At 42.3% G+C, this 13,645-nt stretch overlaps 1 protein-coding gene across 3 annotated transcripts in view; it reads left to right on the top strand.

Annotated features, from left to right (window-relative positions):
- OSBPL11 (oxysterol binding protein like 11) overlaps positions 1–13,645 on the top strand; it is a 91,188-nt gene that overhangs the window by 64,695 nt on the left and 12,848 nt on the right. For all 3 annotated transcript variants that reach the window (XM_002716544.5, XM_017347039.3, XM_051859209.2), the window contains 2 exons: positions 5,536–6,034; positions 10,904–11,090. In XM_002716544.5, coding sequence (XP_002716590.1) covers positions 5,536–6,034; positions 10,904–11,090 — 686 coding nt within the window. The remainder of the gene's footprint in view (positions 1–5,535; positions 6,035–10,903; positions 11,091–13,645) is intronic.

The raw sequence follows: 13,645 nt of genomic DNA, 5'->3' as shown, positions 1-13,645 counted from the left end.
CACACCGGGTTCTAGTCCCGGTCGGGGCGCCAGATTCTGTCCCGGTTGCCCCTCTTCCAGGCCAGCTCTCTGCTGTGGCCAGGGAGTGCAGTGGAGGATGGCCCAAGTGCTTGGGCCCTGCACCTGCATGGGAGACCAGGAGGAAGCACCTGGCTCCTGGCTTTGGATCAACGCAGTGCACCGGCCGCGGTGGCCATTGGAGGGTGAACCAATGGCAAAGGAAGACCTTTCTCTCTGTCTCTCTCTCACTGTCCACTCTGCCTGTCAAAAAAAAAAAAAAAAAAAAAATTAATAAGAAAACTCACTAGCCTGTTATGTTTTGTCTAACTTCAGTACTTCAACTAGGGATCATTTCTGTTGTAGACTGTTTTCATATTAATGATTCAGAGAAGATTGCTAGTTGTGATATTGGTTAAGATGAGTAGTCGTTTGCTATTGCAGTGAGTATGGTGTTTGTTGTCCCTGAGCAGACTTAGGATTAGAAGGCATAAGAGCAGTGTTGAGTTGTGTGAGGTGTAAGAACATGTGAGGAGAGTGTGTTGTGATGGTAATCCAGATGGAAAGCTCTGTTGGTATGAATGACTGGACATGATGTAACTTCCCACATTTGTGCCTTGGTAATGAAAACGTTATCTATAGATGTCTGTAACATCAGTGTTAACTACAGATTGTCAGCATTCATATAACAGTTAAAGGAGTGGTACTTTTCAAGTCCTATCAAAAATCTTGGTAGCTAAACTGTCGTCACACTATCTTGTATCTAACAATAATACTGACTGAGCAAGTGTTCACTGAGCTCCTGGTATACTCCAGACCCTGTGCTTGGTTCTTGGACAGCAGTGAAGAAGATGGCATGGTTCCAGGCTTCAGGTTGTCAATAAGTAATACACATTTCTCCCACTGTTCATTTTGTTCCTTTAAAAATAATGGGATAAAATGAGCAAATTAGACACTTCACAGTAAATTTTAAGAAATAAAAGAAATCTCCTATCATTCCATCACCCTGACAAAACATAACCCTCAGGGTGGGCATTTGGACACAGGTGTTACTAATTGGCGTGCGTGTGTTCTAGTCCATTCTCTGTTTCTGAGCTGTGGGGAAGACAAAGAACTTTATCAGTAGATGGGTCAGCATAGATGAAGAGAGATCTTGCTGGGATGAGTTTCACTAGAGCATTCCATCCTCAGGTTGGAAAAGATGACAGCCTTCAGTGTGTTTGTCTCCGGGAGTCACATCACTGTAATCGACCAGGATTTCTTCCCCTTTCTCCTGTGCTAGATCTATTCACCATATCTTATTCTTCTTTCTTGGTTGCCTCTCATTTTGTTGGAGCACATCCTCCTTTCATTTCTGAGAAAGGTATGTTGGAAGCAGATATGAAAACATATGTCTAAAATGTTTGTTTATTTAGCCCTCGGGTTTGATTGCTAGTTACAACAGAATTTGTAATTTGTAAAAATTTTTCCTTTAGAACATCGCCTTCTTGCTACAGGGTTCTGGTGAAAAGACTGAAGCCATTCTGATATGTGTGTGTGTGCATGTGAGATGATCTTTGTTGTGTATGTGAGACCTACTTTGTGTGTGTGAGACCTACTTTGTGTGTGTGTGTGTGAGATCTTCTTTGTTGTGTGTGTGAGTGAGACCTACTTTGTTTTTCTCTCTGCAACTGTTTGGCAAGATCTCTGCCATATTTTTATATAGGGAAATGTCAGTTTTGGTGTAAGTTTGTTGTACCCGTTATCTCTGGGTACTTTGTGGGCCTTTTCAGTGTGATAACTCATTATTTTCAGTTTCCTGAAATTTTCTTGAACTGCTTTATTGATGATTTTCTTCATTTTTTTTTCCTGCTGTCTCTGAAACATTATTAGGTGGCAATTAGACTTCCTGGTCTAATCTTCTAGTTTCTGTCTTTTTCTCTTCTGTGTTTTGGGGTATTTCCTCTCCTTCATCTTATTTTATTAAAAGTTTCATTATTTCAGAGGCAGAAAGAGGCAGAGAGACAGACATAGAAAGAGAGCTCTTAGGGCCAGCATTGTGGTGCAACAGATTAAGCTGTTGTTTGCAAACCTGCATTCCATAGGTGTGCCAATTCAAGTCTCAGTTGCTCCACTTCCAATCCAGCTTCCTGCTAATGTGGCCGGGAAAGCAGCAGCAGATGGCCTGAGTACTTGGGCCCCAGGCACCCACATGAGAGACCAGGATAGAGTTCTTGGCTCCTGACTTTGGCCTGGCCCAAATCTGGCTATTGTAGCCATTTGGGGAGCAAACCAATAGTTGGAAGATCTCTCTCTCCCTCTCTCTCTCCTTCTTTCAATATATCTGTGTCTCCTCTGTCACTTTGCCTCTTAAATAAAAATACATTTTTCAAAAGAAAGAAAGAAAGAGAACTCCCATTCACTGCTTCATTTCCCTAGGCTGAGCTGAAGCCTGGAAACAGAGGCCCAATCCAAGTCTGCCTCATGAGTGGCAGGGACCCAGCCACTGGAGCCATCACTGCTGCTTCCCAGGGTACACATTAACAGGAAGCTGGAGTTGGGAGCAAAACTGGGACTCAAACCCAGGCATTCCAACAGGGGATACTGACATCCCAGCCGGCTTCTTAACAGCTAGGCCAAGCATCTGCCCATCACCTTTATCTTCTAACCCTTCTGAATTTTAATTTTGGCTGCTGTATTTTCAAGTTTTCTGAATTTTCTGTTTGAAAAATAGCACCTGTGTTTTGTGTGTCTTAGTTTTCTGAAGATTTTCTTATTTTCCTCCTGTGAGGATTCTGTTTCCTTCAATTCTATTTCTTTTTTTTTTTTTTTTTTAAGGATTTATTTATTTAGTTGAAAGTCAGAGTTACACACAGAGAGAAGGAGAGGCACAGAGAGAGAGAAGTCTTCCGTTCACTGGTTCACTCCCCAACTGGCCGCAATGGCTGTAGCCGCGCTGATCTGAAGCCAGGAGACAAGAGCTTCTTCTGGGTCTCTCACACGGGTGCAGGGGCCCAACTTTTGTTGGTTTTGGCCTTCTCTCCTGGTATCTCTGGTTTTGTCTATGAAATCTATTTAAGGTAATTTTAATAGATTTAAGTAGACAGTGAAATTAAGGTGCATGTATTCAGTCCTTCGCAGCCACCTGGTATCTTCTGTGTTATTTGTATCATCTTCAAAATCATATTTTAAAATGATTGGAGTGTCCATGATGTGAAAGCTCCATGTTTATCTAGAATCACAGTTTAAAATGTAAATTGTTTTATTCTTTCACATTCCTTTTCCTTCATTCCTCTTGTTTCTTTTCTTTTTTTTTAAGATTTATTTATTTTACTTGAAAGTCAGAGTTACACAGAGGAGAGGCAGAGAGAGAGGTCTTCCATCCGATGGTTCACTCCCCAGTTGGCCACAACGGCCAGAGCTGCGCCGATCTGAAGCCATGAGCCAGGAGCTTCCTCCTGGTCTCCCATGTGGGTGCAGGGCCCCAAGGATTCAGGTCATCTTCTACTGCTTTCCCAAGCCACAGCAGAGAGCAGAAGTAGAGCAGCCGCGTCTTGAACCAGTGCCCATATGGGATCCTGGCGCTTCAGGCCAGGGCGTTAACCCGCTGCACCACAGCGCTGGCCCCCTATTGTGTATTTTCTTAAGGATGGATTCCTAGAAGAATAATTACTAGACCTCATGAATATGAATCTCTTAGGGCTCTTGAGAGCTGTTGCCAGTTTGCTTGCTCAGAGTTGGACCATTTTGTAGTGCCGCTCCAACTCTGTTTTAAGTCCGGCGTGTACTCTTCCTTACATTTACCTGGCTATAGGCATCAAAATGTTCTTTTTGGAATGGTTCTCCTGTGCTTAAAATTAAATATAGGTTTCAGTTTTTGCTTTCATATTTATGATATGTTTAGTATATTCTCAGTAAGTGGCATTTTTTTTTTTTGCCTTTTCTTATATGTTGATCATAGTTTATTTTAAATTTTACTTAAATTTTTACTAAGGCAAAAACAGGGAGACATCTTTCATCTGCTGGTTCAATGCTTACAACAGCTAGAGCTGGGTCAGGGCAAAGCTAGGAGATGTGAACTCAAACCAAGTCTCCCACAAGACGGGGAGACCCACTACTTGAGCCATCACTGCTGCCTCCCAGGGTACATATTTGCCTGAAGCTGGAATAGGGAGTGGAGCTGGAACTTGAATCCAGACACTGCATATGGGATGAGGGCTTTCCAAGTGGCATCTTGACTACTAAGACAAAAGCCTGCCCTTATAGCTTATTTTCATTGTGAGAAAGGAGAGAATGCATAGCCAATATTTATTTGAGTTTTAACTCCATTCCCTGGTAATACTTTTAGCTGATCTATAAGTTTGAGGCTTTATTAATTATTTTATTATTATTCATTCTACCTGATCCTCCTGATGTTCTGAATGTTTGTGTTTAGTCATAACCACTTAGGTAGGCTCCATTTCCTTTTAAGCATTTTTGTTTCCCAAGTTTATTTGAGAGTCAGAGAAGGTGCTCCCACCCACAGTTCACTCCAAGAATGTCTGCAGTGGCTGGGTTTGGGCAGACTGAAGCCAAGAACCAGGAACTCAGTCCCAGTCTCCCACATAGATGACAGGAACACAGCTGTTTGAGCCATGAGCCATCACCAGTGCTGGAATCAGGAGCCTAAAACCCCAGCACCCAGGTGCTGGACATGGATGTCTTAACCAGCATCTTAACCACTTGGCCAAATGCCTGCCCCAACATACTGTTTTTAATGGGACCAAACACTTTGTCTGGTAACTTCGTTTTTAACACCCATCTAGGATGAAATGTTTTTATTATTTTTAAAAATTTATTCTTTTTTTATTTAAGTGGCAGGGAGACACACACACATACATACAAACACAGATCTTCTCTTCACTGGTTCACTCTTCCGTCTGCAACAGACAGGGCAAGATCAGGCCAAAGCCAGGAGTCAGAAATTCAGTCCGAGTATCCGCTGTGGGTGACAGGGATCCAAGTACTGAAGCCATCACCTGTTGTCTCCCAGAGTGCGCAGGAGCAGGAAGCTGAATCCAGAGCGAGTAACCAAGACTCTTGGATCCACCTTCCATTTGGGAAGTGGTAACTTAACCACTGCACCAAACTGCCACCCCTTGAACCGTTTTTAGGGAGAGAAGGATATTTGTCCAGGAGTTGACATTATGGTGCAGCTGGTTAAGCTGCAGCTTGCGATGCCAGTATCCCATATCTGAGTACGGGTTCTAGTCATGGCTTCTCTACTTCTGATTCAGCTTCCTGCTGCCAGGGAAGTCAGTGGAAGATGGGACCCCTGCCACCATGTAAGAGGCAGAATGGAGTTCCTGCCTCATGGCTTCAGCCTGGCCCAGACCTGTCTGTTGTAGCCATGTAGGGAGTGAACCAGGGGATAGAAGATTTTCTCTCTGTGCGTGTGTGTGTCTCCCTCTCTCTCTGTCCTTCTGCCTGTCAAATAAATAAATCGATATTAAAAGAAAAAATACTTGTCCAAAGTATGGATTACATTTTCCCTGTTACTGATTTTGATTGTTCTTTTAGGTGGTGCTTCCTACATTTATCCTAGAGAAGCGGTCCCTGCTGGAAATGTATGCAGACTTTATGTCTCATCCCGACCTATTCATAGCCATCACGAATGGAGCCACAGCCGAGGACAGAATGATTCGCTTTGTTGAGTACTACCTTACCTCATTTCACGAAGGCCGTAAGGGAGCCATCGCTAAGAAACCGTACAATCCCATCATCGGAGAAACGTTTCACTGTTCCTGGAGGATGCCGAGAAGCGAGGTCGCGTCCAGCCTTTCCAGCAGTGCTGGCACTCAGGCAGTCACCAATCACGCACCTCTGGCAGAGGAGTCTTTGAGCCAGGCGGGATCGGACTGTTACACAGTCAGATTTGTTGCTGAGCAGGTTTCCCATCACCCGCCAGTCTCAGGATTTTACGCAGAATGTGCAGAAAGGAAGATGTGTGTAAACGCGCATGTCTGGACTAAGAGCAAATTCTTAGGCATGTCCATTGGCGTGACAATGGTAGGAGAAGGTAAGGAGAAAACTTGTTCTCCAGTTTTTAATACCAAAAAATAATCTTAAATTTGGGGAAGCTAAATCAATATTAATTTTAAGTTTGAAATGTTACATGAGTACTGCTGTTTTTGTTCCTGTTGTGTAGCAGAATGCACGTTGGGGAGTGAGGATAGCTTATCTATGAATTAACATAAATTCTCCTTTTAAATTTTTTTTCTGATGTGTATTTATTTAATATTTATTTATTTATTTGAAAGACAGAGTTGCAGAGACAAGTAAAGACAGAGAAAGAAAGAAATCTTCCATCTACTGGTTCACTCCCCAAATGGCTGCAAGGGCTGGAGCTGAGCCGATCCAAAGCTAGAAGCCAGGAGCCTCTTCTGGGTTTCCCAGAAGAAGCCTGCAGGAGCCCAAGGATTTGGGCCATTCTCCACTGCTTTCCCAGGTGCATTAGCAGCGAGCTAGATTGGAAGTAGAGCAGCCGGGACTTGAACTGATGCCCATATGGGATGTCAGCGCTGCAGGCAGGGGCTTTTTTTTTTTTTTTTTTTTTAAGATTTATTTATTTATTTGAAAGTCAGAATTACACAGGGAGAGAAAGAGAGGCAGAGAGAGGTCTTCCATCCACTGGTTCACTCCCCAGTTGGCCGCAACACCCGGAGCTATGCCTATCTAAAGCCAGGAGCCAGGAGCTTTTCTTGATCTCCATACGGGTGCAGGGATCCAAGGACTTAGGCCATCTTCCCAGGCCATAGCAGAGAGCTGGATCAGAAGTGGAGCAGCCGGGACTCAAACTGGCTCCCATATGGGTGCTGGCACTGCAGGCTGCGGCTTTACCCACTACGCCACAGCACCAGCCCCAGGCAGGGTCTTTAACCCACTGCACCACAGCACTGACCCCATGTAAAGTATTTTTATTTCGAAAACTTGGAAGGCTAAAAAAATAAAAAGGAAAAATAAAATCACCTCCAGTCCCTCTATTCAGAGATGGTTAATTTTAGCTAGAATTTGATATTTTTTCATTGCACATACATTTGTACTTTATAAAAGGTAGGGTTGATTCTAGTTTAGTGCCTTGTTAATTTTTTCATGTCATTGGAAAAACAGTTTTAATGACTATAATATTATAGGAAATGTGTTTGCCATCTTTTATTTAACCAGTTTCCTTTACTAGGACTTTGAGGTTGTTTCTAAATTTTCATTATTTTAAAGATTACATCAGGAAATATCTTCTAGTTAAACATTACTTACAACTCTTATATCTTCTTAGCAGCTATTCATGTAATTTTAAAATAATTTTTATTAATATAAAGAGAAAATATTTTATGTATTTCATAGCTGCAGTTCTAAGATAACCATGTCTTCCTCCCTCTCTTAACCCCCACCTTTTTCCTTTAATTTTTTTCCTTTCATTTTTGCAGTGACATAATTTGTTTACTTTATAATCACAGGCTTAATGCACCACTAGCCTTAATGTTCACCAAGTAAAAAGACAAGGGCTAAAAACAATAATCAAAACATATTATGTCAGTTTCACTCTCACACTTTTTTGTTTTGTATTCTCATAGAATATTTCAGAATTGCATTGCCAAACTTTATTTCATCAAAAAGTTATGAAAAAATAATTTGAGGAAGTGCAGTGTGTTTGGGGCCAAGCATATAAAGCACAAACACACACCTACACAGAAATCATCAGAGGAGTTAATGAAAATGTGGTGACCAAACTTCAAACTTCAAAACAGGGGTGGTGAAATTTTTTATACCAAGGACCATTTGAATGTTTAAAACATCATTCATGAGCCATGTAAGATTATCAACTTGAAAATCAGCCTGCCATAGATTTATTGAACTTCAAGTCTCAACTGTGGTTGGCTTGGCAGAGCCAGGCCAAACAATTTCACAGGCCTTCTGCAGCCCAAGGGCTGGACGTTCCCCACCCCTGCAAAAGAAAAACTCCTGTGCAAGGAACAATTTGTTCTGAGTGCATAAACTTAGAACATAAGTGTATAATTAATTAAGCTTGTACCTCTAATGTTTTCAAATCGTGTTATTGTAGCTGTGAAGAAAATTACCCTTCTTTTGAAGTTTTCCTCATTTTTAATTTCTATTATGATTAGTCTTACCAATTTCCAAATAATATTTCAAGTTAATACAACTTGTAAAACATTAGAAAGTATTTGTATAGTTATTAGTTGAAAAAAAAGTTTGCAGGGCCAGTGTTATGGTGTAGTGGGTTAAGCCACCACATGTAGTGCCAGCATCCCATAGGGGTGCCTATTTGAGTTCCTACTGCTCCATTTCTAATTCAGCTCCCTGCTAATGCCCCTGGGAAGGCAGCAGAAGATGGCTCAAGTTCCAAGTCCACTGCATCCATGTGGGAGACCAGGAAGAAGCTCTTGGCTCCTGGCTTTGGCCTGGCCCAACCCCAGCTGTTGTGGCCATTTGGGGGAGTAAACCATTGGATGGGAGATCTCTCTCTATCTCTCTCTCTGTGTCTCTCTGTCTCCCCCTGTAACTCTGCCTTTCAAATAAAATAAATCAATCTTTTAAAAATAAGTTTAATGCCTTCTGTTACAAGCTCTGCAACATTAGCCTTGGGCTCCTCACTGAGCAATGTCTTTATTTTGCAGATGAAAAAACTGAAGTCTCGAGTTGCTAGGGCATAGCTAGGGTCACAGAGGTTAAGGCACAGCCAGATTTGCAGCCTCTTTCTCTGACACTGTCCCCCCAAGCTCAGTTACTCTTCTCAGTTTGTGTAGCAAAGAATGCTGGTAGTGGTAGGCTCTCCACTTAAAGAAAGGAAATACCTCAAGAAATGTAGAATAACAATAATATCTTAACCATGCTTTAACCATGAAGGAGATTTATAATAATTATTTTTTATTATTTAAGTGCTATTATATTTTCAAAGATTGCCTTTTGGAAGTTAAATTGCTGTTGGTACCCTTAACAGGAATTATATGAAATCTGAGAATGAGATTTATAGCAATTCATCTTGTTCCTGTTAGGTATGAGTTTTCATAGTAGGAGGAAAATTCTTTAATTATTGATAAATGAGATTTTAGAATTCTATGAATTTCATTATGGGTGCCAAGTTCTAGTCCCGGTTGCTCCTCTTCCAGTCCAGCTCTCTCCTGTGGCCCAGGAAGGCAGTGGAGGATGGCCCAAGTGTTTGGGTCCCTGCACCCACATGGGAGACTGGGAGGAAGCACCTGGCTCCTGGCTTTGGATAGGCGCAGCTCCTATGTGGCCATTTGGGGGGTGAACCAACGGAAGGAAACCTTTATCTCTGACTCTCCCCCTCACTGTTTGTAGCTCTACCTGTCAAATAAATAAATAAAAATCTTTAAAAAAAATTGTCTGATACTTTAACTATATTCTTAGAAATCAATAAACTCAATTTGTAAGATCCTTTATTCTGACAAAAGTAATAGAAATATTTGTTTTAACCTATAATTCAAGAACAGCTGTTAGTAACACTTAAAATATACCCAGCTATGTTGTCTGTCTTCTGACAGCCTTCATTATATAAGTGTATTACAGCTAAAACCATGCCTTTTATGAAGTGGCTCAATTCTTAATTTATTGTTTTCCTTTGTGTGAACTTTTAAAAAAGATTTATTTTATTTATTTTGAAGTAGTTGTAACTACAGAGAGAGTGAAAGATGGGGAGAGAGAGATCTTCCATCCACTGGTCACTCCCCAGATGGCCACAATGGCCAGGGCTGGACCAGGCCAAAGCCAGGAGCCAAGGAATTCCATCCTGTTCTCCCATGTGGGTGACAGGGGCCCCAGACACCATCTGCAGTGCTCGCATCCCATATGGGTGCCAATTTGCATCCTGGCTGCTCCATTTCTGATCCAGCTTCCTGCTGATGGCCTAGGAAAGCAGTGGAAGATGGCCCAAGTACTTGGGCCCCTCCACCCACATGGGAGACCTGGAAGAAGCTCCTGGCTTCTGGCTTCAGTCTGGCCCAAGTCAGCCATTTGGGGAATGAACCAGTGGATGGAAGAGTCTCTCTCTCTGTCTCTCTGTCTCTCTGTCTCTGTCTCTCTCTCTCTCTCTGTAACTCTGCCTTTCAAATAAATAAATCTAAAAAAAGAGCAATGCCCTAAGAGTTGAGACTAGTAATGCGTATCTAGTTCAACTAGGTAATAAGCTTAACAGGTTAGTAGTGTAGCTCAAACACCTTTAATGTCTCCTAATTATCTAATATTGATTGATTGCTCATTAATGCAGACCTCTTTTTCTGTGTTTTTAAGTCATCTGTAACATAGCATGACTCCATATGAAATAAGCACCTTCAGAATAATAATAATACACCGCATGTATCTCTATATTTAAGCTTTACCTTAAATATTTCAGTAACTTTGGCAAATGAAACTATTATTATGACCATAGTTTTTTATGATAGTTAGATTTTTTTCTTCCTTAATATACTTTGACTGGAATGAAAGCCACCTTTCCCATCACATTGTCTGACATGAATGTCTGTGGTTTATAACATTGGATGTCCAGTTACTCCTAACATGCTGAAAAAGTTGTTAGTTGGTCATATCTGAATATGATGCAGTGTAGTATGGCCTTGAACTCTTGACTAAAGGCTTTATTTTTTTTTAGGAATATTAGAAGGAATTCTTGAACTGTTACCACTGTGATGTTTGCTGGACTCATGAACTAAAAAGAAGTGGTGAAAGTGACCTTGAGTCACTGTTACCAGGAACTGCCAAATACATTTAGAAATGAAGTCTGGTTCATCCCAATTGAGAGTTAAGCAAAAATAATGATGTTTATGTACTAGATAGGAAAAAAAATTACAGGTTTTTGTGACTGTATTTCTTTTAAAAGATGTTAATCACCTTCCCCTCATGTTTCCACATTCAGGTATCCTCAGCCTATTGGAGCATGGAGAAGAGTATACATTTTCTCTGCCTTGTGCTTATGCCCGGTCCATTTTAACTGTTCCTTGGGTAGAACTGGGTGGCAAGGTCAGTGTCAACTGTGCAAAAACTGGCTATTCAGCCAGCATCACTTTTCACACCAAACCATTTTATGGTGGCAAACTGCACCGGTAAGAACATGTTAATGCTATCTGACTCTTATGCCTACACTTTAATCTTGTGTTGTAACTCCCTGTTCTTTTTCTGCTTTGTTTTACATGGATGGGGTTGGATTTTTATTTGTGGCTTTTTTGTTTATTTGTTTCATACACTTCATCTTTGGGCAGGCATTCCATGCAGTAGTTAAGTCACTGCTTCAGATGCTCACACCCCCATCAGAGTGCCTGGTTTGGGTCCTGATTCCTCCACCTGGAGCCAGCTCTGTGGTCCTACATATCCTGGGAGGCAAAAGATGATAGCTCAAGTACTTGGGTCCCCAGCAGCCATGAGGGAGACCTGGATTGAGTTCTGAGTTTCTGGCTTCAGCCTGGCCAAGTTCTGGATGCTGTGGGCACTTGGAAAGTGAACTGGTGGTTGGAAGGTCCCTCTCCATCTGTCTTTCTTTCTAATTAACATGAAAAAAAGAGGAAGAGAGAGATAAGAGGGAAGGAAAAAGAAGAAACAAGAACAAATGATTAAAAGTTAAAAAGAAATGTTGGGCTATGGGACTGGCGCTGTGGCACAGTCAGTTAATCCTCCGCCTGCGGCGCCGGCATCCCATGTGGGCACCAGTTCCAGTTCCGGCTGCTCCTCTTCTGATCCAGCTCTCTGCTATGGCCTGGGAAAGCAGTAGAAGATGGCCCAAGTGCTTGAGTCCCTGCACTCATGTTGGAGACTGAAATAAGCTCGTGGCTCCTGGCTCCTGGCTCCTGGCTTCAGATCAGCCCAGCTCCGACTGTTGGCGGTCATTTGGGGAATGAACCAGCAGATGCAAGACTTTTCTCTCTGTCTCTCCCTCTCACTGTCTGTAACTCTACCTCTCCAATAAATAAATAAAATCTTTAAGAAAAAAAGAAAGAAAGAAATGTTAGGTTTACCCTAAAACAGTCTCCAGGAACATCCATAATAATACGTACTTCATCTCCAAGGCATTCTTGAAATTATGATCTACTTTTAAAAATAATGACATTACTAACTTTTCTTGTAAAATTTTCCTGATGAAGTAGGTAATGAGATGTAGACTAGAATTCCTCACAAATGAACAGTCTCTGGCCCAGTTCTGCCTTTAAAGGGATCCTGATTAGGGTGTGCACCTAGTGAGGCAGCTGTCAGTACAGGATAGACTAGAAGTATCTAGTCATAAGGATCACTTGAAGAAGCATGATGAGTCCATGTCTTCAAATCCTTAAAAAAAATAAAAACTCCTAATGATTTCAAGTAGTTACCTCATTTTTAATAATGCTCAGTCATTATATTTACCATCTTGTTTCTTTGAATTTCTTATGGAAGTTGACTTCTTTTTTTAAAAAAAAAGATTTATTTATTTGAAGTTCAGAGGTACACAGAGAGAGGAGAGGCTGAGAGAGAGAGAGTGAGTGGTCTTCCATCCGATGGTTCACTCCCCAATTGGCTGCAATAGCTGGAGCTGCACCAATCCGAAGCCAGGAGCCAGAAGCTTATTCCAGTCTCCCACATGGGTGCAGGGGCCCAAGGACTTGGGCCATCTTCTACTGCTTTCCCAGGCCATAGCAGAGGGTTGGATCAGAAGTGGAGCAGCTGGGTCTTGAACTGGCGCCCGTATGGGATGCCAGCACTTCAGGCCAATGCGTTAACCCACTGTGCCACAGCACAGCCCCTTAAGTTGACTTCTTTATCCCTCCCTACCCTTTACCTATCTGCAAGGCCACACTCCTTGGGTCATCTTATCACTGGGTTGTACCTACTACTTTTCTCCAGTGTGTCTGTCTGTCTTCTTTGCGATCACATGTTTATACACGCTTCTTTCCTAATTCTGGAAGGATCATTTTAAGTAATGCCAAAATTTCTCCCTTTTTGATCTCATTTCCTTCCTCCATTTTGATCTTTTTTTAAAAAAAATGTTCTATTTATTTATTTGAGAGTTAGAGTTACAGACAGTGAGAGACAGAGAGAGAGAGAAAGGTCTTTCTTCCGTTGGTTCACTCCCCAAATGGCCGCAATGGCCAGAGCTGTGCTGATCCAAAGCCAGGAGCTAAGAGCTTCTTCTGGGTCTCCCACGCGGGTGCAGGGGCCGAAGCACTTGGGCCATCCTCCACTGCTTTCCCAGGCCACAGGGAAGAGGAGCAGCTGGGAGTAGAACCAGTGCCCATATGGGATGCCAGTACCGTAGGTGGAGGATTAACCTACCGCGCCACAGCACCGACCCCCAATTTGATCTTTCTTTAAAACCCATATGGGTGCTTGTTCTAGTCCTGGCTGCTCTTCTTCCAATCCAGCTCTCTGCTGTGGCCTGGAAAAGCAGTGGAAGATGGCCTAAGACCTTGGGCCCCTGCACCCGCGTGGGAGAGCTGGAGGAATCTCCTGGCTCCTGGGTTTGGATCGGCACAGCTCCGACGTTGCAGCCATCTGGGGAGTGGACCATCGGATGGAAGACTTCTCTCTCTCTCTGCCTCTCCTCTCTCTGTATAACTGTGGCTTTCAAATAAATAAAATCTTAAAAAAAAAAAAAAGTAGACTTTGCTATTCTTAACACCTTTTCTTCTCTGAT

Source organism: Oryctolagus cuniculus, chromosome 4, assembly GCF_964237555.1.
Source record: "Oryctolagus cuniculus chromosome 4, mOryCun1.1, whole genome shotgun sequence".
Lineage (NCBI taxonomy): Eukaryota > Metazoa > Chordata > Mammalia > Lagomorpha > Leporidae > Oryctolagus > Oryctolagus cuniculus.
This window is presented reverse-complemented; position numbering and strand designations above follow the sequence as displayed.